Genomic DNA, 24,562 nt, shown 5'->3' with positions numbered 1-24,562 from the left:
CTACCAAAAAGATTATGCTTTTATTTGGTGAAGAGAGCTGATTACCTTCACAGTGATACCTAAATTTATTAAGGGAAGTAAGAAAAATCTCACCACAAGTATAAAAAGTAAAATGTATCCTCTTTTTGCCAGCACCTAATGGATAACAAGGACTTTCAGTGAAAACTAATTGACAGACACTGCACACAAAATTTAAACCAGTTTTGCATGTGCTGGATCCGTTTGTCCTCTATGATCCACAGGATTAATTGGAAATAAACTCCCTCCATCTATACCGACTCTATGTTGGCAGGTAAAGCACAAGGATCTTCCTACAGTTTGACGACAAATATTAAAGCTGGTCATGATTTGTTTCCTCTACAATGAAACCTGCCAGGAAGAGATGCCTGAAATCTTCCAGTATAGATAGGAAAAGGGAAATACAGTTTAGTATGGCCTAATATTAATTATAGCCTTTAGCCTATTGTTTCAGTAGTTATCACTGAGTCTTGTTCCTGCTACAAAAAATGCAACTTGTGTGAGCCAAAGGAATGGGAATATGCAGAAGGAAACTGAATTTCTACACTTTTCCTACACAAACCAGGAATGCTCTCTCCAAACACTCATCCAGTAGAAGCTCAGAGTTACGAACTGACCAGTCAACCACACACCTCATTTGGAACTGGAAGTACACAATCGGGCAGCAGCAGAGACAAAAACCAAAACGCAAATACAGTACAGTTCTGTGTTAAACATAAACTACTAAAAAAATAAAGGGAAAGCAGCATTCTTCTTCTCCATAGTAAAGTTTCAAAGCTGTATTAAATCAATGTTCAGTTGTAAACTTGTGAAAGAACCACCATCACGTTTTGTTCAGAGTTACGAACATTTCAGAGTTATGAACAACCTCCATTCCCAAGGTGTTCGTAACTCTGAGGTTCTACTGTACTTCCCAAAAGAGAGCTCAGGCTTCATGCCTGAAACAGTATTTGGAGCAACAGGGAATCTCAGCAATGCAAGATGAAGGGAAAGCTACTCCTAACCCATGGCCCAATTCTGCCACACTCACTTGGTAAGGAGTCTCAATAAAGTCATTGGTAAGACCCTACTCAAGGTGAGTAAGGGTTGCAGAACTGGGCCACTAGTGAGCAAGCAAGAGCACTCTGCACTACATGAGAGCAGGGCTTCAGAGACTTGCTCTTTTAGAGTTGGAGACCAGACAAATTAGAGTTAACATATTGTGCCTGCTATCAAACATAGCGCTCTTACCCTCCACGCTGAATGCCAGTCTCGACACTAAGGTGGCTCAAATGGTATCCATCTAAGAGGGAGGATACAGAAAAAGCCCAAAGGAAAGGGCCTACAGGCAGACAGTGACATCCCAATCCCATAAGCAGCCCACTTGCAGACCTCTGATTGACTTAATCACTGCCACTCAAGCCTTGCTAGTAAATTCAAAAAGAATTCTCTGCTCAGAGAGCCTGCCAACATTTAGGAGAGTCTAGAAACTGACAGGAAAAAGTACTTGTGATAAAAGGAATTCCACCTGACCATTCTATGCACAAACATCACACTTCGTGACTATTTTGATTCTTTTACGTAAGCTTGATTAGCCAGCCAACCAACAGCAATTCCTGCTTTTATAGCAGCTCGGTGAGGTTACAGTGTGCTAACAGTATAGGAGAGGAAGGCAGTAATCATGTAAACAAACATCTCACTTATGAAAAGCTGTTATTCTTCTCAAAGTGGTATATATTCGGCAAATTCCTTCTTCATCTGTGCAAAGACCTTCTCCCTAAATCACATGAGTTAGGAAAGAGAACAGAATGAACAAAGGTGTGGTGGGCCAGCTGCTAGCTCCTCTACTAACCACGGGCTTGAATTAGACTTCGTCTCAGTTTCAGGAATCATTTGCCCTTCGACTATGTTCGCTAGACCCCTCTCTAAGATAAAGAATAATGTACACGGGCTGGGACAAAGTTATATGTCTGGGAAATGCCATGCTGCTACTCTCGCATTATAACATCCTCATAACTGAACACCCCACAGCTGCCACTAGTGTCTTGGTAATTAAAACTACAAAGCAGTCTACTGCAGACGTTCTCACATTGTGGTGTGTGGTCACTGTTGACCCATCAAGCACCTGCTAGTGGTCTGCAGAGAGCTAGTGCTCACATGGTGCTGGCTCTCCTTGTTTTCAGCTGCCAAGTCACAAAGACAGCTAAAAATACATTAAATACTTTCCTAATATTACTTTCCCATATATGCAATTGCTGTAGTTTCCACAAGGATACAACAGAATGGCAAATGGCAAAGGAGGTACTCCTTCCAATCAAGAATTACAAGAGAAGGGTTCCATGAGACAACCTCTTTATTTAGCTGTGGTCCACACTACACAAGTGTTCAAGAATCCCAGCTGACCTCTTATAAGCTTATTTCTAATTAAAAAAATACTCACGCATTGGAATAGATGTCTATTTAAACTACCAAAATAAATCCAATGTGATTTTTTTGGCCTGACACATTTACAGTATCCCAGCACCCAATAAAAATCCACTTGTCTGAACTCCCATACTATGGCATGACACCTGTTAGTGATGGCACAGTTCATCAGCTACAGGCTCCTGTTGTTGAAATCAGCCAGCAAGCTATTCATATCTCCACCGGCTGTTTCTGCTTTTGAGAACTACTGAAAAACTTGGAGAGAGATTCAGCAGTCCTCCTTCCAAAAAGCAAAAGCTACTTTCAAGTCACAAAAGCTACTTTAATGTGACCTAATAGTACCTACAGAATTATCTTTAAAAAAAACTCTTCAAACAGCAGCAAAGTTATAAAGAGCTTTTTGATTACTGCAAATATGTACAAATGTAGAATTATACCTCCTCTAAAATACTCTATATCTAACAGATCATTTGTGCTTAGACGGGCATTTTCAAATAGCAACATTAACCCTCTGCAGCTCAGTGCTAGAATATCCATTGGTGCTCTGGCCATAAGAATCCACATGATAGTGCATGCCCAGAAATCCCATTCCCTAGTGCCATAAACTACACCATCCCTTCTCTTCCCCTTCTTCCTGCCTGAATACAATTTTCACTACTTTAAAATGTAAACAGACAGCCCTTTCAGAGTATTCAGACTACCTCTGTAAGCTTTGCTCTCCCCAAGCAAAGAAAAACCAGTATATTGCCAGTCTTAACATCTCTCCCTTGTATTTATTTCATTTTGATCCTGAAATGTTTCATGTATTTCTACTTCCAGTCACACGCACCTCGTGCCAAGAGTCAGCCAGCAGCTCATTAAGTTTGTCCACCAACTCGTCTATCAGCTGAGTTCTGGCAAGATCCGCCCTCCTGTGGATGGCCAGTTCTTCATTGCAGAAGACATAATACATCCTGGAGCAAGCCTCGAGGACATCCATGTCAGAGTGTTCAGCTACAATATCTTTCACCACTCTCAGCAAAGCATCCAAGTGCTGCAAGTTATCATGATGATACAGTCAAGTCAAAGTTATGCCTATTTATGTTTATTCCTTTTTACTTTACACAACTGAAAACAAAATAAATGCCCGTTTGGGGAGGACAGGCAGGGATTACAGGACAAGATTTTGTTTGTTGCTGTAGTTCTCATAACAGACCTGTCACATAAGAATGGTTATACTGAGGGCATGGCTGCACTCCCACGGCAGCGCTTTGAAGTGCAAGTGTGGTGGCACGAGAGTGCTGGGAGAGAGGTCTCCCAGCTCTTCTGGTAATCCACCTCCACGAGGGGATTAACTCCAAGTGCTAGGAGCCTCTCTACACTAGCGCTTTAAAGCACTCAGATTTGCTGCGCTCAGGGGGTGATTTTTCACACCCCTGAGCCAGCAAGTTAGAGCACTGTAAAATGCAAGGGTCCAACAAGCCCTTAGTCAGACCAATGGTCCATCTAGCCCAATGTCCTGTCTTCCAACAGGGGCCAGTGCCAGATGCTTCAGAGGGAATGAAAAGAACAGAGCAATTATTCAGCAATCCATCCCGTCATCCAGTCCAGCTTCTGGCCATCAGAGGTTTAGGGACACCCAGAGCATGGGGTTGCATCCCTGACCATCTTGGCTAACAGCGAACAATTGACTATTTCTTCCTGACCTTATCTAAGGCTTTTTTTTTTAACCTAATTATACATTTGGCTTTCACAACATCCCCTGGCCACAAGTTCCACGGGGTGACTGTATTGTACGAAGAAGGATTCCTTATGTTTGTTTTAAACCTGCGGCCTAGTAGTTTCATGAAGTAACTCCCGATGCTTGTGTTATGTGAAGGGGTAAACAACACTCCGTATTCATTTTCTCCACACCAGTCAAGATTTTATAGACCATTATTATATCCCACCTCCCCCACGTCATATCTTTTCTAAGCTAGACAGTCCCAGTCTTGTTAATCTCTCCTCATATGGAAGCTGTTCTATACCCCTAATCATTTTTGTTGCTTTTCTCTATACTTTTTCCAATTCTAATACGTCTCTTTTGAGATGGGGTGACCAGAACTGCATACAGTATTAAAGATATGAGTGTGTCCTGGATCTATATAGTGTAATTATGGTATTTTCTGTCTTATTTTCTATCCCTTTCATTCCCCTAACATTCCATTAGCTTTGTTGACTTTGGCTGCACACCGAGCAGATGTTTTCAAAGAACTATCCACAATGACTCCAAGATCTCTTTCTTGAGTGGTAAGAGCTAATTTAGACCCCATCGTTTTGTATGTATACTTGTATAGCTTAACATCTTCCTAAAACCTTCATTATTTATTTCAGCCCCAAGTCTAGCAATACACATGACTCTAAATAATAATAGTAGAAGAGACTGAGGGGGAAAAGGACAAAGAAAGGGCCCTCTGGACACAAGGCTGCCTGTTGCAGTAACAAAGATGAAGCATGTTTCAGAGCTCCCGTCATTCTGTGGTAGGCTTATTCCCATGAGTGGGTCACTGACAGTATTGTTTGTTATACAAACATTTCTGCCATACTGCTACTGCTTTATGGCCCCCCCTCAGCTAATTTTTTGTGGTGGAAGTACATGGATGTGATTTTTCCCTTGCCTTGTTATGGATATTTACAGGGGGTTAATTTGAGCAATCCACTCCACTTACGTATGGGCTTTGCTATTTCAAGGATTTCATCCTTCCATTCCTGAATTCCCCTCTTCCACATACAGATATACTATCCCCATTCTTCTCTTTACAGTTACTACCCTCCCTCAGCAGCTGATAAGGGAGACAGTCTCCAATGAGAATGCAACCTCGTTCTGCAGTAAGCTGCTGGGAGATGCCAACTTGGATACATGCTGTAACTCCCCCTCCTTTCCACCCAACAAGAGGTCAAGAAGCAAGAAGAATTAGTTCATTCCCAAAGCTGGGCCTCCTGCACGAAGCCATAAATCATTATCTACCAGGGCCTTAGGCCAACCTTGCTAAATCCATACAGACAAATGTTAAAGCATTTCCCTGGTGGCCTCAGTTCAAATATGAAGGGTTTCAACAGGGTATAAGTATTTCTTCATGTCCCAACAGTCTCCTGGCTGTAACAAGGTCTCACTACTCCCTGTAAATTGTCTCATAAATTTGTTATATTTCACGCACACCCAACTTCCCCAATTCCTATTCACCTTCTCCAGACGTCCAGTACTGTAAACATCTAAATCATAATACTGGGGAATTTGCAGGAGGTTCGCCACTTTTTCAGCATCTGCTGAATACTGCAGAGGAAAACAGGATATGAGTGTGCTGCAGGAATTTTAATGAAATATTTAACATGCGCTCATGGAACAGCTGCTAGTTACCTTTGCCAAGAGCTGAGGAAGCACCACAATAAAGTGCTCAGTAATTTTGGTACAATCTTCCAATTGTATTTTCTTCTCTTTCGCTGACAGGATCTACAGACAAAAGCATTCTGCTTCAATTATAAAATACTCTTGGAGTTGATTGGAATTTTACACCTATCCCAAGGTTAACTTTGCATATTAATATACCTTTAACTAACATAAACCACCTGGCTGAGGCAAAGATTTCCCCCCCCCATGGGATTTCTCCCCCCCCCTTTTTTTTTAATAAAATTCTTGAGCTAGTGATGAACAACTAGAGTGCTGTTTGAATGTAGGGTGCTTTATAACGACATCTACTGATGGATAAAATGGTCAGTGTGTGTCATTAACATGCTTCCACAGTGCTGAGCTTCTTCTAAAGCTCATCTCATTCAATATCCACCGACAAGATGTTTTGTCTGATGGTCAGAAGGCATTGCGCTTGTCTTGTAAAAACAATGCTGCTCTCTTTCTGCTGATGTACCTGTGGCTAGGAAAGGGCTTTTGGCAGAGCACGTAGGGAGGACAAATTTGATTGCAACATAATAAATATATTAGAATAAAACCCACTGACCTTCTTGGCTGCTCCTCTGCCCACAGGAGGGTGACCTTCAGCAGCTTCTCGAACAGTCGCTAAGATTATTTCAATGAGGGCACTTTCCTGGGCATCACTCAGTGCTGTAAGCAAATCATCGTTTCTTCAGTGTCTCACAAAAGAAAAGTGAAGATGCAGAAATGGCTAATGAGGAAAGTCTACTCATTTCTCAAAACAACTTTGAGAGGGGGAGAGAGAGAGATACTGCTAAAAAACTGCTGAAAATTTGCTAAGTCCAACCTGACTGTGAACTGAATTATTCTCTGTTATACAGAGTGAAAAAAGCAAAAAAGTTGGATGGCTCTATTTCTTCTATGGCACCTTTGGGAGTCAGGTACCTAAAAATATCTTTAAAAATCTAGACCTATATGCTTTGATCCCACAGCAAAGAACTGCCTCTAGTTTATTCTGCCACAATAAACAGTGTTCAAGGCGTTTTCTACATAAAACTAAACCCTCTAAAATATCTGATTTCTGAAAATGGCATTAAATTCAACTCAGCCTCTTCCTTTACAGTGGTGAACATCAGTTCCACACTACTCTGTTTCAATGAGATAGGTGCACTTAGGTTCCTTAACTCAGCCATGAAAACCAATATGCCCCTTGAAATGTAAAAGGTAAATTAAGATTTCTGAATACAAAGGAACCTTCATGTAGCGAAGTCTTTTTTCTTCTCACCTTATAGTGAAGTTATTCTGTGTGATTCACTAAAACCACAGCTACAATACATACATTGTGATTCACAGAAACTATTTGGAATTTTTAATTTACTTTAGAATAAAATACATTTTACTATGTTTATTATAAGTGGATCCCACTGCATTTGCCAAATAAAGCAACAGGTTCAATGTCGCAGAAATGACTTTCCCCAGAAAAGAACAGGCCAAATTCAGACCTAACTCCAATGAAATTTCATTCTCTTCCACCAGACCTGAGGCTCATCTTCTCATGAACTTTTAGCTCAATGTGACTCTAGAACCACATATAGCTTCACAGGGCCCTATATGTGCCTCTTCTGCAATCCAGGGATCAGACTGGAGATTCTCTCTTCCAACAAGTAGAGAGCCATTCACCACAGTGCTCCCAAAGCTGCCTGAACCTTCACAAGGTTCACACCTGACTACTGAGGCGGAAATAGTACGGAACAAACACACTGCGACCCTTGGAATCCCTTCTTCAGCCTCTAAGTAGCCGAGAGAGAGAAGAAACATTCTTCACCCTCTGCCCCCCAGCAGGCAACAAGGAAGGAGGGAGAAAGAAGATAGGAGGGAAGAGTCACTGAGAGGCATAAATATTCAGGGCATAAGTGTTGGATAGTGTTTCACAAGGTTTTCGTAGGAATACTGCATCAATATTTGAGGGCACTGAGCCATGGCAGGACACACAGTCAAAACTGTTTTGTGGCTCTATGCAACCAAGAGGCTCTTCAAGTGACCCCGCTATAGTTCAAGGTGAAGGAAGTTTCTTCTAGTAAATAAAACAAGATCAATTTGGGCAACACTAAGGTTTTAGCTCACCTACCTTCTTCTTCAGCAGCTTCCAATAAAAGAGTGGTCATACACTCCCAGTCCTTCAGCAAACTGCCTGTCCAATCCCACAGGCTGTCTACAAGGTACGTGACGTGTTTATGTAGCTAGAGATTAAAAACATAAGCCTAGAGGATCAAATGTTTACTGAAATGTGAATACAGCTTATTACATATTTCCCCCCCTTTCTCTCATTGTAAAACCGTATTTTTTTCAATGTGTGTATTTTTTTACTAGACCCAAACTAAATAATAATTCTTCAGTTTGATACATGGGGAACAGCATAAGAGAAAAAGAGTTACTTAAAGGACAGAAAAAAGATTTCCTAAAAAGACTAGTCTCCCCAAAGCTGTCCTGAATATCACTATTTGACTGCTGTTGGTAACACCTAAAATGCCCACTCCCATTCAGGAGCTTTAAATGAGTTACATTTTAGTTGCTATCCCTGGCTGAGCAGTCCTAGTTTTTTCAGAAAGCCAGTCCCACACTACCTCTCTGCATTGATACAACTGTAGAATAAGAGGCCTAGTACAACCGAATGCACATGTACAGTTTTACTTTACTGAAGCTCATCCTAGAGTTGAGAAAGTATCAAGTTCCAAGATCAACAGTTCTGAGCATGCAACCAAAAAGACCTTTCAAAAGGAAGTCTCCTCCCCACTCACCCCACTTCTCCCTCCAACTTCCAGCAGCACCTCAGTACCAATTCTCAGCCAGCTGCCCTGGTTTGGAAGGGCTCCTCCCTCATCTGTCTATCACAATCTACATTTTCCTTACCTCACTCTCCAAGAAAAAAGTTATTAATTTTCTCATGTAACAGGTATTAGCCCGAAACTTCCCTCTTCTTTTAGGTGGGACTTCCTCTTCAGTTCCCTGATAACTAAGCAGCCTGCCAATGGAAAAAAGAAGTCAGTCCAATTCTGCTGTGCACCTTTAGATTACTCAGCAAAGCAGCACAGATTCTGTCAAGATTTCAATCAGCTTTACTTCTTTCTTTTAAAATCTATTCATCCATTCAGCAAACATCAAATTCTACTGTCAGCTGGAAGGGGAGACACTAGATTATTTTTAGCTACAAGTTCTCTCTGTGAAAGCAGGGACTACCTGCAGCAGCTGATACTGGGGCCTTGCCAATTGTCTGGGCAACATATATAGATTCCGTGGCAATGAGTACACCAAGTGTTAGGCATTTATTTATCCTGTAAAGGTGACCACTGTAATTTAGAGAAAATCATAAAAGAGAAATATCCTTCCTATAAAAATCTTACTGCCCAGCAACACTTCATAATATGGTACATCTAGTCTTCGAAAACCAAACCAGGCTCTTAGGGTATGTCTACACTGTAATGTAAGGCCAGGGTTAGTGGGACTCGAGTCAACTGACCTGTGTTAGAAAACTCAGGGCTTGAGCATCCACACTGGTTCTTAACCCTACGTTACAAATTTTCTAGCCCTTGCTCAAACCCGGGGCTCTGGCATCCACACTGCAGCATGCAGACCCAAGTCAAACCAATCATATCACAGATTCCCTAGCACAGCCTGCAAAGCAACACGCAGGAGACCCTTTTTCAATGGGTTCTTTTGCTTGCGCTTTCACTCCTGTGTCAGAAAACGGGCACAGCTTCCCCGAGGCGCTGGTGAACATTTCGGTGGTATTTTTTAACCCATCAAAGGAACCTCACAGAGCTTAAGATGGAGCAGAAGACGGCAGACGAGGAGGAGTATCCAGACATGGAAGACTCACAGTGGCTGATGCTGCTCAGTACACTCAGAATAGCCGCTGAGGCCCCCTGTGTAAACCAGCACTTCTGGTGCAAGGCCACAAGAACAGACTGGGGGATCACATCATCATGCAGACCTGGGATGACCAGCAGTGGGTCCACAAGTTTCATATGAAGAAAGGCACATTCCTGGAGCTTTGTGAGCAGCTTGCCCTGACCTTCCAGCATAAAGACACTCATCTGAGGGCACCCATGCAGACCTAGAAGTGGGTTGCTATACCCATCTGTAAGCGGGGTATCCCAGACTGCTCAGGTCTGTTGCCAACCAGATTGGTGTTGGAAAGTCGACCACGGGTAAAGTGGTGGTAGAGGTTTCTGAGGCAATCAGTACCTCTATGAATGTGGTTGGGGGGAGGTGGGTGGGGATGGGGCTCACTGATTTGGGGTGTGGGAGAGTGTTCAGCAGTTGGGGAGGAGTGAGGGCTTGATTGCCCTGCAATGTACTTATGAATAACATGATTTATGAAATGCGGGGATGATTCACAGCATGGATTCACATAAGGAAATGACTGAAGTATGGATTGCTGTACCTAACTGTAGAGAGGAATAGCATTTGCTTACTATTTCCTAACTGTTCCTGATCATGTGTTTAGTTTTATTATTTCAAAAACTGATTGTATGAAGAGATGCAGTGACCACAATAAACTTTCTTGATGATATAAAAAGCTTTACTTGTAAACATGTTAAAAACAGTACAACAATCACCCAGTGCCAGGCAGGCCAGCTGCTATTACAACACCCAATCACCAGTTACAAAAGAACTTTTCCAAAACAAAAACAAAAACAGAGTGTAGCAAGAAGCGCAACCATGACAAAAACCCCTACTGCTGCATGTCACCTGGCCCCCCAATTCTCCTTTCCCTACTTTCCCCATTTTCTGTACACTTGGTGCCAGGGGAGGGAGATGGAGGTAACCACAGGAGAGTGGGGTAAACACGGAGGACTGCATGGGGTTTAGTTGCCTTGCCCAGCTGTTCCTGGGGCACAACTGCATTGACCGCCCCAACATGGAGTTTTCCAAACTGTTTCTGGCCTGAAGGTATGTTGCAGGTCATGGTGTGGGAGAGGCCGCAGGAGCTGGTAATCTTGCAACCATGATTGAGATGAGCCGATCAAACAGTTTTCTGCTGAGCTCTGTCCTCCTCCTCCTCCCTTAGCCACCATTCCTGTTCCAGGAACTGCATAACAAGCACCTGCTCCTATGCTGAAACCCTGTCCTCAAGCTGTGTGGCCAGCCTCAGCCTTTCCTCCTGCCTCTCAGTATGCCTCTTCTCCAGTCTTACTTCCCTCTGCTTCTGGTACCGGACTTGTTTGTTGGTCCTCTCAAGAACTTCAACCATGACTTCATCACAGAACCACTTCCGCGAAGGTACGCTGGGCCAAGCTTCCTGCAATAAGGTTGAGCTGTGGAGGTACAGCAGCCGGCAGAGGTCGAGGGACCTGCAACAGGCCAAGAAACAGAGGGTTACTGTCTCACATAGCTCAGTGGAGGAGTGCAGAAATAATTCTTGTGGAATTTCAAGGACATAAAATGTTACATTTAAAAAATGAACTGCAACATATTGTGAGAGTGATGCCTCAGTCCACAGAATCTCCCTGGACAAAGCCTGGTTAATCCCAGCTAAAGCAGTGCAGAGACAATGATAAATGAAAAATTCCAGCTGTTTTTGTTTTACCAAAATTGCATAACTGCTTGGGTTTGGCATGAGGGGAAGGGTTGGTCAGTGGCCTTGCTACAAAAGCTTTTTCTACCATTTCAGGCTTTCCACACTTTGGAGGACATAACCCAAGCTGCTGGTGGGAAACCTGCAGTGTATTCAGCCATAGTATTCAATCGTACAGTTCATTCAAACACACATCTATTGATGGAGTGGGCTAGTCAGCTACTGAGCCCTGGAAAATACGTTCTTCCCCAAAATGTGACTACCTACGTGGAGCTCCTGCTTCAGGAAACGTCTGCAACTATCCACACCTGGGATTGAGCCAGAATTCATGAGAGAATCAACAGGATACTGCATTAGTTTTCACATGCTTGCGCTGTGTTACGGCTGCATGCAAAGATGCAGAACTCCACAACCAGCCTCTTCCCTGCCCCCCGGCACATTTTTGGATAAAAATTCTAACTCTAGTCATTCTTGGGAGAAATGCTTTTGTCACCTATCAACTCGCATGAGTTGCCTCTAACTGAAATGGACTAGATTTGGAAATGAACAGATTTCCCCAATCACATACACGGAGTTCACAGTAGACGGCTCCATAGACCATTGAGCGATTACAGAGCAGAAAACGTAGTCACAGGAACATGATCCAAAACTTACCTGGCTCGGGCGACTTATGCCCCTTCCGTGTCTGCTGCAGGCTCGGCAGTGGGCTGTTCCTTGGAGGGATACATCAAACAGCTCCTCTGAGCATGGACCCAGAATTTTCTGCTGATCCTTTTCCAAAGCTCGCTCCTGGACCAGTTTCAGCAACATGGTGATTTCATCATCCTCACTCAGTGCCTACTGGTGGCTCCCTCAGTCCTCAGGCTGGATTTTGGGGCCAGCTGGGCACCATCGCATCTGACCAGGTTACTGTGCACCACAGTTGGATCTGAACTGGGTGCAGTACCCAGCACCCGGTCAAACTTCTCATAAGACAGACATGATGTTGGCGAAAGCATAGGATCATGCTCTTGCGATACGTGTTTTATACAACTTGGAACATACATTGGAAGAAGTGCTCTCCCTCCATTGCCTGATGTACAAGGCATATCATGATATTTCTTTGCAATTTCCACTTTCTCCCTCCACTCCAAAAAAAATTTTAGTGTGAACTTATTGTTCATGAAAGGGACTAGCCTATTTAAATCCTATTTAAAGGCAGCCATCCAATGGAAATAATGAATGGGTGACCCTCAGCTGAAGGAGGAGCCATAGGACTAGGATTTAATTAAGGCCGATTCTACACTAGGAAATGTTTGCCAGCATAACTATACCAGCAGAGCATAGAAACAGCTTATACCAGCAAAAGCACTTTTTTGCAAGTGAGACTGAATCTGCAAAAGGACCTTTGCCAGTATAAAAATGTTGCCCCCGCAAGCCCACAAAAATAATGAAAATTCATCACACCACCAACCAACACCACTACACCGATAACTTTCTAGTGCAGACCTGACCTAAGCACTGGGTACAAAAAATGACAAATAAGAACGGGAGAGTTATAGGGTCAAAATAAGGAAACCAAAAGGAGACACCAAGCAGAGAATCCCAAACAGTGCACAATGAACCAAACAGTGGCTCTCCTGTCTAAAGAGACAGGAGAACCACTCAGATAAACTCTGCACCGATGTGTGCATGGGCAAGGGAATGGAAAAAGGTCCTCAACTAACAAAGAATCATAGAATCGCAGGATTGGAAGCGACTTCGCAAGGTCATCTAGTCTAGTCCCCTGCACTCATGGCAGGGCTAAGTATTGTCTAGACCATCCCTGACAGTTGTCTATCTAACCTGCTCTTAAAAATCTCCAATGATGGATATTCCACAACCTCCCTAGGCAATTTATTCCAGTACTTACCTACCCTGACAGGAAGTTTTTCCTAATGTCCAACCTAAACCACCCTTGCTGCAATTCAAGCCCATTGCTTCTTGTCCTATCCTCAGAAGACAAGGAGATCAATTTTTCTCCCTCCTTCTTATAATAATCCTTTATGTACTTGAAAACTATCATGTCCCCTCTCAGTCTTCTCTTCTCCAGATGAAATAAACCCAATTTTTTCAATCTCCCATCATAGGTCATGTTTTCTAAACCATTTTTGTTGCTCTTCTCTGGACTTTCTCCAATTTGTCCACATCTCTTCTGAATGTGGAACCCAGAACTGGACACAATACTCCAGTTAAGGCCTAATCAGCGCGGAGTAGAGCAGAAGAATTACTTCTTGTGTCTTGCTTATAACACTCCTGCTAATACATCCCAGAATGATGTTTGCTTTTTTTGCAACAGTGCTACACTGTGATTCATGTTTAGCTTGTGATCCACTATGATCTCCAGATTCCTTTCCGCAGTACTCCATTCTTGGCAGTCATTTCCCATTTTGTATGTGTGCAACTGATTGTACCTTCCTAAGTGGAGTACTCTGTATTTGTCCTTATTGAATTTCATCCTGTTTACTTCAGACCATTTCTCCAGTTTGCCCAGATCATTTTAAATTTTAATCCTATCCTCCAAAGCACTTGCAACCCCTCCCAACTTGGTATTGTCCACAAACTTTATAAATGTACCCTCTCTGTCACTATTTAAATCAGTGGCTCTCAACCTTTCCAGACTGCTGTACCCCTTTCAGGAATCTGATTTGTCTTGCCTGCCCCCCAAGTTTCACCTCATTTAAAAATTACTTGCTTACAAAATCAGACATAAAAATACAAAAGTGTCACATCACTATTACTGAAAAATTTCTTACTTTCTTATTTTTACCATACAATTATAAAATAAATCAGTTGAAATATAAATATTGTACTTACATTTCAGTATATAGTATATAGGTCAGTATAAACAAGTCATTGTCTGTATGAAATTTTAGTTTGTACTGACTTCGCTAGTGCTTTTTAAGTAGCCTATTGTAAAACTAGGCAAATATCTAGATGAGTTGATGTACCCCCTGGAAGACCTTTGAATACCCCAAGGGGTACATGTACTCCTGGTTGAGAACCACTGATCTAAATCATTGATGAAGATATTGAATAGAACTGGACCCAGAACTGATCCCTGTGGGACCCCACTGGATATGCCCTTCGAGCTTGACTGTGAATCACTGATAACTACTCTCTGGAAACAGTTTTCTAACCAGTCATTGACCCACGTTATAGTAGCTATCTAGGTTGTATTTCCTGAGTTTATCAGGAAGTCATGCAAGACAGTATCAAAAGCCTTACTAATATCAAGATATACCATCTGCTGCTTCCCTCACAGTTTCAAGTAACCCCTGTCAAAGAAAGCTATTAGGTTTGTTTGATTTGTTCTTGACAAATCCATGCTGACTGTTACTTATCACCTTATTATCTTCTAGGTATCTGCAAACTGATTGCTTAATTATTTGCTCCATTATCTTTCTGGGTACTGAAGTTGACTGGTCTGTAATTCCCCAGGTTGTCCTTATTTCCCTTTTTACAGATTGGCAGTACATTTGCCCTTTTCCAGTCCTCTGGAATTTCTCCCAGCTTTCCATGACTTTTCAAAGATAATCATTAATGGCTCAGATATCTCCTCAGTCAGCTCCTTGAGTATTCTACAATGTCTCTCCCATTGAGATTCCTCCTCCTGGACTGATGGACAGCCATCTTGGCTAGTGCCAAGAAGAAGTGGTCTATCCACAGACACAGGTAAAGCATGGGATGCAGCACTGAAATGTTTACCACACTCCCTGCCTATGTTCCTCAAACCTGAAGTGGAGAGGCCACTAGTAGCATGAGGGCAGGTTAACCTCGGGGTAGAATTAAGCCTGTTCTTTTTCTGCCAAACCTGCCAACAAAGTTGTCAACTAGTGCCATGTGTGGTGGTGGTTGATGCGATGTAGATCCTTGTGCACTGATAACAGTATAAAGATCAGCAGCTCATTTCACACTGACCCAGTCAGTTATTTGCTTGGATTCCAGTGGAATATTAATGAGATGCTGATGCTACAGGCCCCAAGTTTATCAAGACAGCACCACCAATAGCTAAGAGTGGCATTTTTCTGGGGATAAATCACTGATTTATGACAACATTAGCCCAGAGAGTTGGGAACCTACAAAACAAAGCAGTATAGGGCTAGGAGGTATGACGAGGGATACATCAGAGAAGGGATTTTTCTTTTTTCTTTATTTTGGGCCTGGATCCACAAATCCTAGGCCTTATATAATTTTGCTGGGTGGGTATGGACAGCAACGGATGAAGGGGACAAAGAAGTATGAATAATCATGGTCATTTTTTAACATTGCCTCTCCAAAGCCTTGCCAAAAGTATTTTCACCAATTTTTGCTAAACAAAATACAGAATTTCATCAAGCTGTAGAAACAGAATATTTATTAATTCCCTTTGTAGCATGGCAGTTCCATTCATTTCCCACATCCATTGTCATAAAGGCCCATTTACAAAAGTTACTCCTGGGAAGTTAGATTGTATATTTCACTAACTTGATTGAAAATTGGGAGAATTTTTTTAATCTGTGGGCTCCCTCATTATTCAAAAGATTTTACAATGTATAAGGCAACTTTCAAGGGGAGAAGAGGCCACCTTTGCAATTAATCATAAACAGCTACAAAAAAACCCAACAGATGCCAGGTGATCAGCTGGCTCATAGGAAGCAAAGCAACAGGGAAAAAGTAGAAAGAAAGGCTGCATGATCCTTGGCATGATACAATACCAGTGGACTAGTCAGTTGTTTTATACTTTATTATAGTCTTGTACCTTTCTCATGCTTGTATAACATACTGGGGCTGGGAAGTGAAACAAACAGTTAGCCCCAGATAGCAGCCCTCCACTTATTCAGCAGAAGAAAGGACATCTGATATCCGCCAGAGACAACCCACCAATTGAAAGATAGAGGTTTAATGTCCCTCTTAAACAAACCCATTTTCACTCTGAAACAATGAGAATATGCAAAAAGTAGCCAGGCAGAGATACCTTTTATAAAGGAATTCCCCGGCTGCTACTGCTAGAGGTCTGTGCGTGGTATAAACAAACTGGAATAAGGTTTCACAGTCTTCAGATGATAACGCATCCTCACAGTTTCTATGCAAAGATATAATACAAGTTATTATGCATATTTAACTAGAAAGAATTATAAGTATCTAATCTTGGACCTGATTCTATACCTAATCTTGGGACCTGATTCTCTACTGCCTTGCAGTTCATATAGTCAGTTGCACCTCTGCAAATTGAATCTTGATATGCTACCTAACCAGAGCAGTAGCATTTTTGTACTCGCCTTGTAGAGATGGAAGTGTCTACATAACATACAAGGAATGAAGAATTAGGCTCTTTGTACAGGCATAAACATTCACATAAAAAAGCATGGTTACGGCTGCTTTGTTCTCAACGCAAAAAAAAAAAATAAAACCCAAAATTAGTTACAAAAAAGGAAAGTCATAACACAGTATTTTTAATCTTGGACTGTTTGCCACAGAAAATTATAATACAGATCAAATATCCTGTATTTTTCTAAATAAAATTGTTTAAAGCTATTTAATCAAGAGGTTAAAACCGATATTCAATTCCAATGAGCCTATATAGAAACCCATTTTAAAAATCACAGCAGAAGCATGCTCAATAGGAAGCTGACAGGCATGCCAAAGACCAGAACTATTTATTGAAAAACCTAAAAGTCACAGTTTTTGCAATAAGTATACATTTCTCATTTACATAGCCCTTTACACCTTCAGAGCACCACGTAAATATTAATCAATCCTCCAACACACACCCCGTGAGGTCAGAAAGTATTATCTCCATTTTACAGAGAAGAAAACTGAAGCAGAGAAGGTTGAGTGACTTGTACAAGGCTATAGATGGAGTCAAGATCAAAGCTGAGATGATAATTTAGAAATTCCAGGTTCCTACTCCTGCTTGCATGCCATTGGATAACACTGTCAATAGAACAAAGAGCAATGAGACCCTTCTACTTCTGGGATAGTATGGGAGGGGAAAGGTGAGCTAACTATGATGGGGTAGAGATTATACTTGTAGGGGTTTTTATTTATTTATTAAATAGTACTGCTATCAGCCCCAAGAGGTTACATCTTTTAATGCACAGCTCTCTATATATGTGGCCTACTACAACTTCTAAAAACAAGGCTCTCAATTTTGCAGCTGCCAGAACTGACATCCTAGTCGCACATTGCTCCTCTTCTATAATGGCTACCAGCTCTTTTGTCACCAGCACTGTCTTGCCTCTTAGCATTTTGACAAGTCCCAAATTTAAAAATACAAAGCCTCTAGCACCCTCAAATCCTAGTCCCCAGCAGTTAAATATTAAGCAGAGGCATCTCACTGACAACTACTTGAACTAACACTGGGTGAAGGTTTGTGGGAGATTATAACACATAAAAAAGACAGAGCAGCTCTTAAACTAATCTACAAACATTGGCTGTGGTTTAAAACAGTAGGAGAGTAGTGCGTTGGAAGCCCCAGGGTACTTGAACAGAGGGCATGCTGTCTGTTGGCTTTTCACTTTTGTGAGCCAACAAGGTCTCAAAAGTCATAAGTTGATCATTATGGTTTATTTCCCTGTGCATTATTTGCTTATTTTTGCTGAAAAGTTCCCTGCTATTTTTAATGAAAGTTCTCTCTCCTGCTAGGTTGCACTCAGTAAACTTGCTTATAATGATCACTGGCACAGTAAACAGGTCTTTATAGTGAAAATGATGATGATATGCCAAGTAAATATTGACTGGAACTGGTCTACTAGTAATTATACACTAAATAAATGCCATGCCACGTGGGTGGGGGGGAGGGTGACACAGAGGGGATGGCAAATAAATTTTATTAAGATAATGTTGAAGTAAAAAAGAAAACGGTACAGAGTTTAGGCATAGAAGTTTCTGGTTATCAGGGAATAAGGTACAGATTATCAAAGGATGCGAAATTCGGTTTAGGAACGGGTGGCGTAAAGAATACATAATCCGCAATCTCCCCGATTGGGGGTAAAAGTTTAACCGGTCAAAGTACAGACATTGAGATATGGGGGTATGTTGTCCATATAAGGGCTATGTTCACATGTGGAGTATAATGAGTGGATACGATGATTGGGATGGATCTACCCTCATTTGGTGGGATTTAATGTTCAGTGAGTTTATGGTTCCAGTTCTCTATTATTCAGCCACCTTTAGGACTGGTGAAATAGTGAAAAAATATATTTATGGATAAGTTACTCAGTGATTTTGATTTGAAACATTTAAAATTACTACATACAAATATGATTCAAGCAGCTCCTGTGTGGAGTTCTGTACAGTATATGAGCATCCAGCTATGTATCCTGTGAAGCCTGGATTAAAATTTTAATTACAAGGGCTGATGTAGTTGAGTGGTATTCACCTTCTGTTTACTTTTGCATCCCATAATCATGTTGAGTGGTGTCAACTGACCATACCAAATAGCACTTACAGAAGTAAGGGTTGCCCAACCAGCTTTGTATCAGTAAAAGTATGGAGAACTGAGTGAAATAAGCCAACAGTTTAATATAATTTTTATTCACTGTAATATCAATACAGCATAAGTCCTCTATAAACACTTCTTTTCTAGGTTTCAGAGTGGTAGCCATGTTAGTCTGTATCAGCAAAAACAACAAGGAGTACTTGTGGCACCTTAGAGACTGTTAGGCCATGTCTACACTATGAAAATACTCCGATTTTACAGAAGTCGATTTTTGGGAACAGATTGTATAAAGTAGTGTGCATGCGTCCATACTAAGCACATTAATTCGGCGGTGTGCGTCCACAGTACTGTGGCAAGCGTCGACATGCCGAGCGGTGCACTGTGGATAGCTATCCCACAGTTCCCGCTGACCATTGGAATTCTGGGCTGAGCTCCCAATCCCTGATGAAGCCAAAAATTTGTCGCAGGTGGTTATGGGTAAATGTCATCAGTCAACCCTCCCTCCCTCCGTGAAAGCAACAGCAGAAAATCATTTTGCACCCTTTTCCCTGGATTGCCCGAGCAGATGCCATAGCACAGCAAGCATGGAATCCGTTCACCTCACCACAGCAGTTATGACCATTGTAAACACCTCACACATTATTCAGCAGTATATGCAGAACCAGCACCTGAAAAACCAGGCGAGGAGGCAACGGCAGTGTGGTGATGAGGACATGAAAACAGATTTCTCTAAAACGCGGTCCCCGGCAATTTGGAGATCATGGTGTTACTAGGGCAGGCTCATGCTGTGGAACGCCAATTCTGGGCGCGGGAAACAAGCACAGAGTGGTGGGACCGCATAGTGTTGCAGGTTTGGGATGATTCCCAGTGGCTCCAAAACTTTCGCATGCGTAAGGGTACTTTCATGGAACTTTGTGACTTGTTTTCCCCTGCCCTGAAGTGCCAGAATACCAATATGAGAGCAGCCCTCACAGTTCACAAGTGAGTGGCAACAGCCCTGTTGAAGCTTGCGACGCCAGACAGCTACCAGTCAGTGGGGAATCAATTTGGAGTGGGCAAATCTACCATGGGGTTGCTGTGATGCAAGTAGCCAATGCAATCATTGAGCTGCTGCTATCAAACATAGTGACTCTGGGAAATGTGCAGGTCACACTAGATGGTTTTGCTGCAATGGGATTCCCTAACTGTGTTGGGGCTATACTCAGAACACATATACTTATCTTGGGACCGGACCACCAGGGCAGCCAGTACATAAACCGCAAGGGGTACTTTTCAATGGTGCTGCAAGCACTGGTGGATTACAAGGGATGTTTCACCAACATCAATGTGGGATGGCCGGGAAAGGTTCATGACGCTCGCGTCTTCAGGAACTCTGGCCTGTTTAAACAGCTGCAGGAAGGGATTTACTTCCCAGACCAGAAAATAACTGTTGGGGATGTTGAAATGCCTATAGTTTTCCCTGGGGACCAAGCCTACCCCTTAATGCCCTGGCTCATGAAATCATACACAGGCACCCTGGACAGTAGTAAGGAGTTGTTCAACTGTAGGCTGAGCAAGTGCAGAATGTTGTTAGAGTGCGCATTTGGACGTTTAAAGGGTCGCTGGCGCAGTTTACTGACTTGCTCAGACCTCAGCGAAACCAATATTCCCATTGTTATTGCTGTTTGCTGTGTGCTCCACAATCTCGGTGAGAGTAAGGGGGAGACGTTTATGGCGGGGTGGGAGGTTGAGGCAAATTGCCTGGTCGCTGAATACGTGCAGCCAGACACCAGGGTGGCACTGCGCATCAGAGAAGCTTTGAAAACCAGTTTCATGACTGGCCTGGGTACTGTGTGACACTTCTGTTTGTTTCTCCTTGATGAAAAGCCGCCCCCTTGAATCATAGAATATCAGGGTTGGAAGGGACCTCAGGAGGTCATCTAGTCCAACCCCCTGCTCAAAGCAGAACCAATCCCCGACTAAATCATCTAATCATCTTGGTTGCCTCTAAATTCCCTGTAAGCCACCTGCCCTCCCCCCTTCGATCACAGCTTGCGTGCAAAGGAAATAAAGTCACTATCGTTTAAAAAACATGTATTCTTTATTAATTGATTATAAAAATAGGGAGATAACTCACAAGGTAGCCTGGGTGGGGTGTGCGAGGAGGGTAGGAGGGAAGGAAAAGGCCACTTCAAAACCTGTTGAATGACAGCCTTCTGTTGCTTGGGCTGTCCACTGGTGTGGAGTTGTTGGGTGCCCGGAGCCTCCCCCCCCCACCCCGGCGTTCTTGGGCGTCTAGGTGAGGAGGCTATGGAACTTGGGGAGGAGGGAGGGCAGTTAAACAGGGGCTGCAGTGACAGTCTGTGATCCTGCTGCCGTTCATGAACCTCCACCAGACACCAGAGCATGTCCGTTTGATCCCGCAGTAGCCCCAGCGTTGCATCATGCCTTCTCTGATCTTCCTGCTGCCATCCCTCCTCACGTTCATCGGCCACTTTCCTGTACTCTGCTATTGTGTCCCTCCACACATTCTGCTGAGCTCTGTCAGTGCCAGACGACTGCATGAGCTCAGAGAACATTTCATCGTGCGTGCGTTTTTTTCACTGCCTTATCTGAGATAGCTTTTGGGATGGAGGAGAGAGGCTTGAAACATTTGCAGCAGCTAGAGGAAAAAAAGGGAGTGAAGTATTTTAAAAGATACATTTTACAGAACAATGGCTATACTCTTTCATGGTGAACAACACTATTCACATTACGTAGCACGTGTGATTTTGGTAAATGGTCGCATTTTGCATCTTATATTGAGTGCCTGTGGCTTTGGTGTTAGAGATCACACACGCAGGGCCGGGGAACAGAATTCGGCTTGCAGGTGGCCATGGTAAGCCATAGTCTTTCAGCTTCTGCAACCTTCATAACAGCAGCGCCCTCCTCTCCCATACCAAGCAAAGCACATTGAGTTGGCCATTTAGTGCTGCGGTTTTCCTGTTAACGTGCAGCAGCAGAAACCAAAGTAACCCCACCCCCCATCCAATTCTCTGGGATGATTGCTTTATCCCTCACCCCACCTTGTGGCTGGTATCAGGGAAGATCCCTGCTAGCCCAACTCAAACAGCTCAGCACCAATGCCCCCCCACCCCACCCCCCGTGTGGCTAACTGCGGGGAGGATTTCTTTTTAGCCACAGGCAAACAGCCCAGTAGGAACGGCCACTTTTGAATGTCCCCTTAATTAAATTCCCCTATTTCAACCAGGTTACCGTGAATGATATCACTCTCCTGAGGATAACTCAGAGAGAAGAAGAACGGATGTTGCTTGCATGCCAGCAAACACCGGGACCATACACTGCCAGGATTTGTCATGCAATGATACCAGATTACTTGCTACTAGCATGGCGTGGTAAAGTGTCCTACCATGGAGGATGGAATAAGGTTGCTCTCCCCAGAAACCTTCTGCAAAGGCTTTTAGAGTAGCTCCAGGAGAGCTTCATGGAGATGTCCCTGGAGGATTTCCACTCCATCCCCAGACACATTAACAGACTTTTCCAGTAGCTGTACCGGCCACGAATGCATTCCAAGTCCTCAGAGCTACTTAATCATTAAAAAACGCTTGCTTTTATAACATGTATTATATTTTAAAAGGTACACTCACCAGAGGTCCCTTCTCCAGCTTGGCGGGTTGGGAGGGTATTTCAGTCAGGGTGAGAAAAAGATCCTGGCTGTCAGGGAGAACGGTGTGCTGTGTGCTCTCCTCAAGCTCATCCTCCTCCTCCTCCTCATCTTCCCCGTCCACAAAATCCTCAGGTATGGCAGAGAGTATCCCATCATCGGAGTCCACAGTCAGGGGTGGGGTAGTGGTGGCAGCCCACCCTAGAATTGTATGCAGCTCAGCATGTCTGAGAAGCGGCATATGTCTGGGGCTCTGCCCCGGAGCATCCGTTTGATTCTTTGGTTTTCTGGTATGCTTGTCTGAGCTCCTTAAGTTTCACACGGCACTGTACTGCGTCCCTGCTGTAGCCTCTGTCCCTCATGGCCTCGGAGATTTTTTGAAATGTTTTGGCATTTTGTCTTTTGGAACATAGTTCTGATAGCACAGATTCCTCTCCCCATACAGCGATCAAATCCGGTACCTCCCATTCGGTCCATGCTGGAGCTCTTTTTCGATTCTGGGACTGCATGGTCACCCGTGCTGATGAGCTCTGCATGGTCACCTGTGCTGATGAGCTCGCCTGGCTAAACAGGAAATGAGATTCAAAAGTTCCCGGGACTTTTCCTGTACACCTGGCCAGTGCATCCGAGTTCAGAGTGCTGTCCAGAGTGGTCACAATGGTGCACTGTGGGATAGCTCCCGGAGGCCAATACCTTAGAATTGAGTCCACACTAACCCTAATTCGAAACGGCAATGTCAATTTCAGCGCTAATCCCCTCGTTGGGGAGGAGTACAGAATTTGGTTTTAAGAGACCTTTATGTCGAAAAAAATGGCTTTGTTGTGTGGACGGGTGCAGGGATAATTCGATTTAACGCTGCTAAATCAGACAAACTCGTAGTGTAGACCAGGTGTTAGTCTCTAAGGTGCCACAAGGACTTCTTTTCTAGGAAGCTGTCCAATGCAAATTCTCTACCTATTTGCAACTCTCTCTCACCCTCTTTTTAAAAGCTGGGATCAAACTGAAATGGCAGTTCTACGTGAAGGTGTTGTAGTCTGGGACACCTTTGGCCAGAGACGTGCAATGTTTGAGATGGGGGGCTATTTCTTATTCTTTACATTAGTTCTCTCTCTTCACTATATTGCAAGGTGACAGAGAGGGACAGGTATTACATTCACTGCAACACGTCTTTCTTTTTCTAAACCCCTTTGATAGGTGAAGTGCTTGGCAACATGTCTATAGTTATAAAAAGCCTCTCTGGGGACAAGTTACAAGATTTCATACAAACTATATCTAGCCATGGGAGGGAAAGGCTAAAAATGGGGTGAAATCCAGTTCTGTCACTTTCTTCAAAGGGACCAGAATTTCACCCCAGGTATTTTACCCTGTACTCAGTTTTCCCTTCATTAGGGAAGTGTAAGGTAAGGTGTGACCTCAGCTCCTTGTACAGAACGCTCTCTGGTGGCACAGGAGTGCAGCAGGGAAAAATGAGCCACCTCTACCCGATATGAGCTGCCAGACGGGCATAACATTCTTTTTTAAAAAATCCATTAATTAAGCAGACAGAAGACCTGAATGTGCATCTGTTCTCTCGTCTTTCACACAGTGCTCAGCAGTTGCTTACTGTAAGATGTCAAGGTTTCCACTTGAAAGATACCTGACCACTTCAGAGACTACTTACCTACACAGAGGGCAATACCTAGCTATACCTACTACAATGGCAATTTTAGAAGTATTTCCTCAATAAAAGGGGTGCCTTCTTTTGTACACATAAGCCAATAATCACACATTCAAAGAACACTTTATGTAGTGCAATACTACTGGGGCAAATTTACAGCCCTTCAAATGCCAAGTGACAGATAAAGGTTAAGCCAGAAGTGCCTGCCAGTATTTAGATGCCTAAAAATAAGCACAGCTTTCCACATACCAATGCCATGATATATCTCGCTTCAGTGTGAACAGGCAAAGAAGAAGGAAGACGGGGTACATACACCAAGGAGAGAGCAAAGAGACTATTTGTTCTGGATGCCAAACATTAGCTGGGAAATCTCACGTCTTCTCTTTTGTTTTACATTTCATGAGATGACCTTGGAAGCAGAAGACCCACTGCCTTCT

General features: G+C 43.1%; 1 protein-coding gene across 5 annotated transcripts in view; it reads right to left on the bottom strand.

The window, feature by feature from the left end:
* LOC144263939 (cohesin subunit SA-2-like) overlaps positions 1-24,562 on the bottom strand; it is a 92,162-nt gene that overhangs the window by 21,667 nt on the left and 45,933 nt on the right. For all 5 annotated transcript variants that reach the window (XM_077815089.1, XM_077815080.1, XM_077815074.1 and 2 more), the window contains 8 exons: positions 16,360-16,467; positions 8,717-8,828; positions 7,935-8,046; positions 6,393-6,496; positions 5,798-5,890; positions 5,624-5,713; positions 3,251-3,454; positions 1,698-1,774 (listed from right to left, as the gene is read on the bottom strand). In XM_077815089.1, coding sequence (XP_077671215.1) covers positions 1,698-1,774; positions 3,251-3,454; positions 5,624-5,713; positions 5,798-5,890; positions 6,393-6,496; positions 7,935-8,046; positions 8,717-8,828; positions 16,360-16,467 — 900 coding nt within the window. The remainder of the gene's footprint in view (positions 1-1,697; positions 1,775-3,250; positions 3,455-5,623; positions 5,714-5,797; positions 5,891-6,392; positions 6,497-7,934; positions 8,047-8,716; positions 8,829-16,359; positions 16,468-24,562) is intronic.

The sequence above is a fragment of the Eretmochelys imbricata genome, chromosome 1 (genome assembly GCF_965152235.1).
Source record: "Eretmochelys imbricata isolate rEreImb1 chromosome 1, rEreImb1.hap1, whole genome shotgun sequence".
In the NCBI taxonomy this organism is placed as follows: Eukaryota; Metazoa; Chordata; order Testudines; family Cheloniidae; genus Eretmochelys; species Eretmochelys imbricata.
This window is presented reverse-complemented; position numbering and strand designations above follow the sequence as displayed.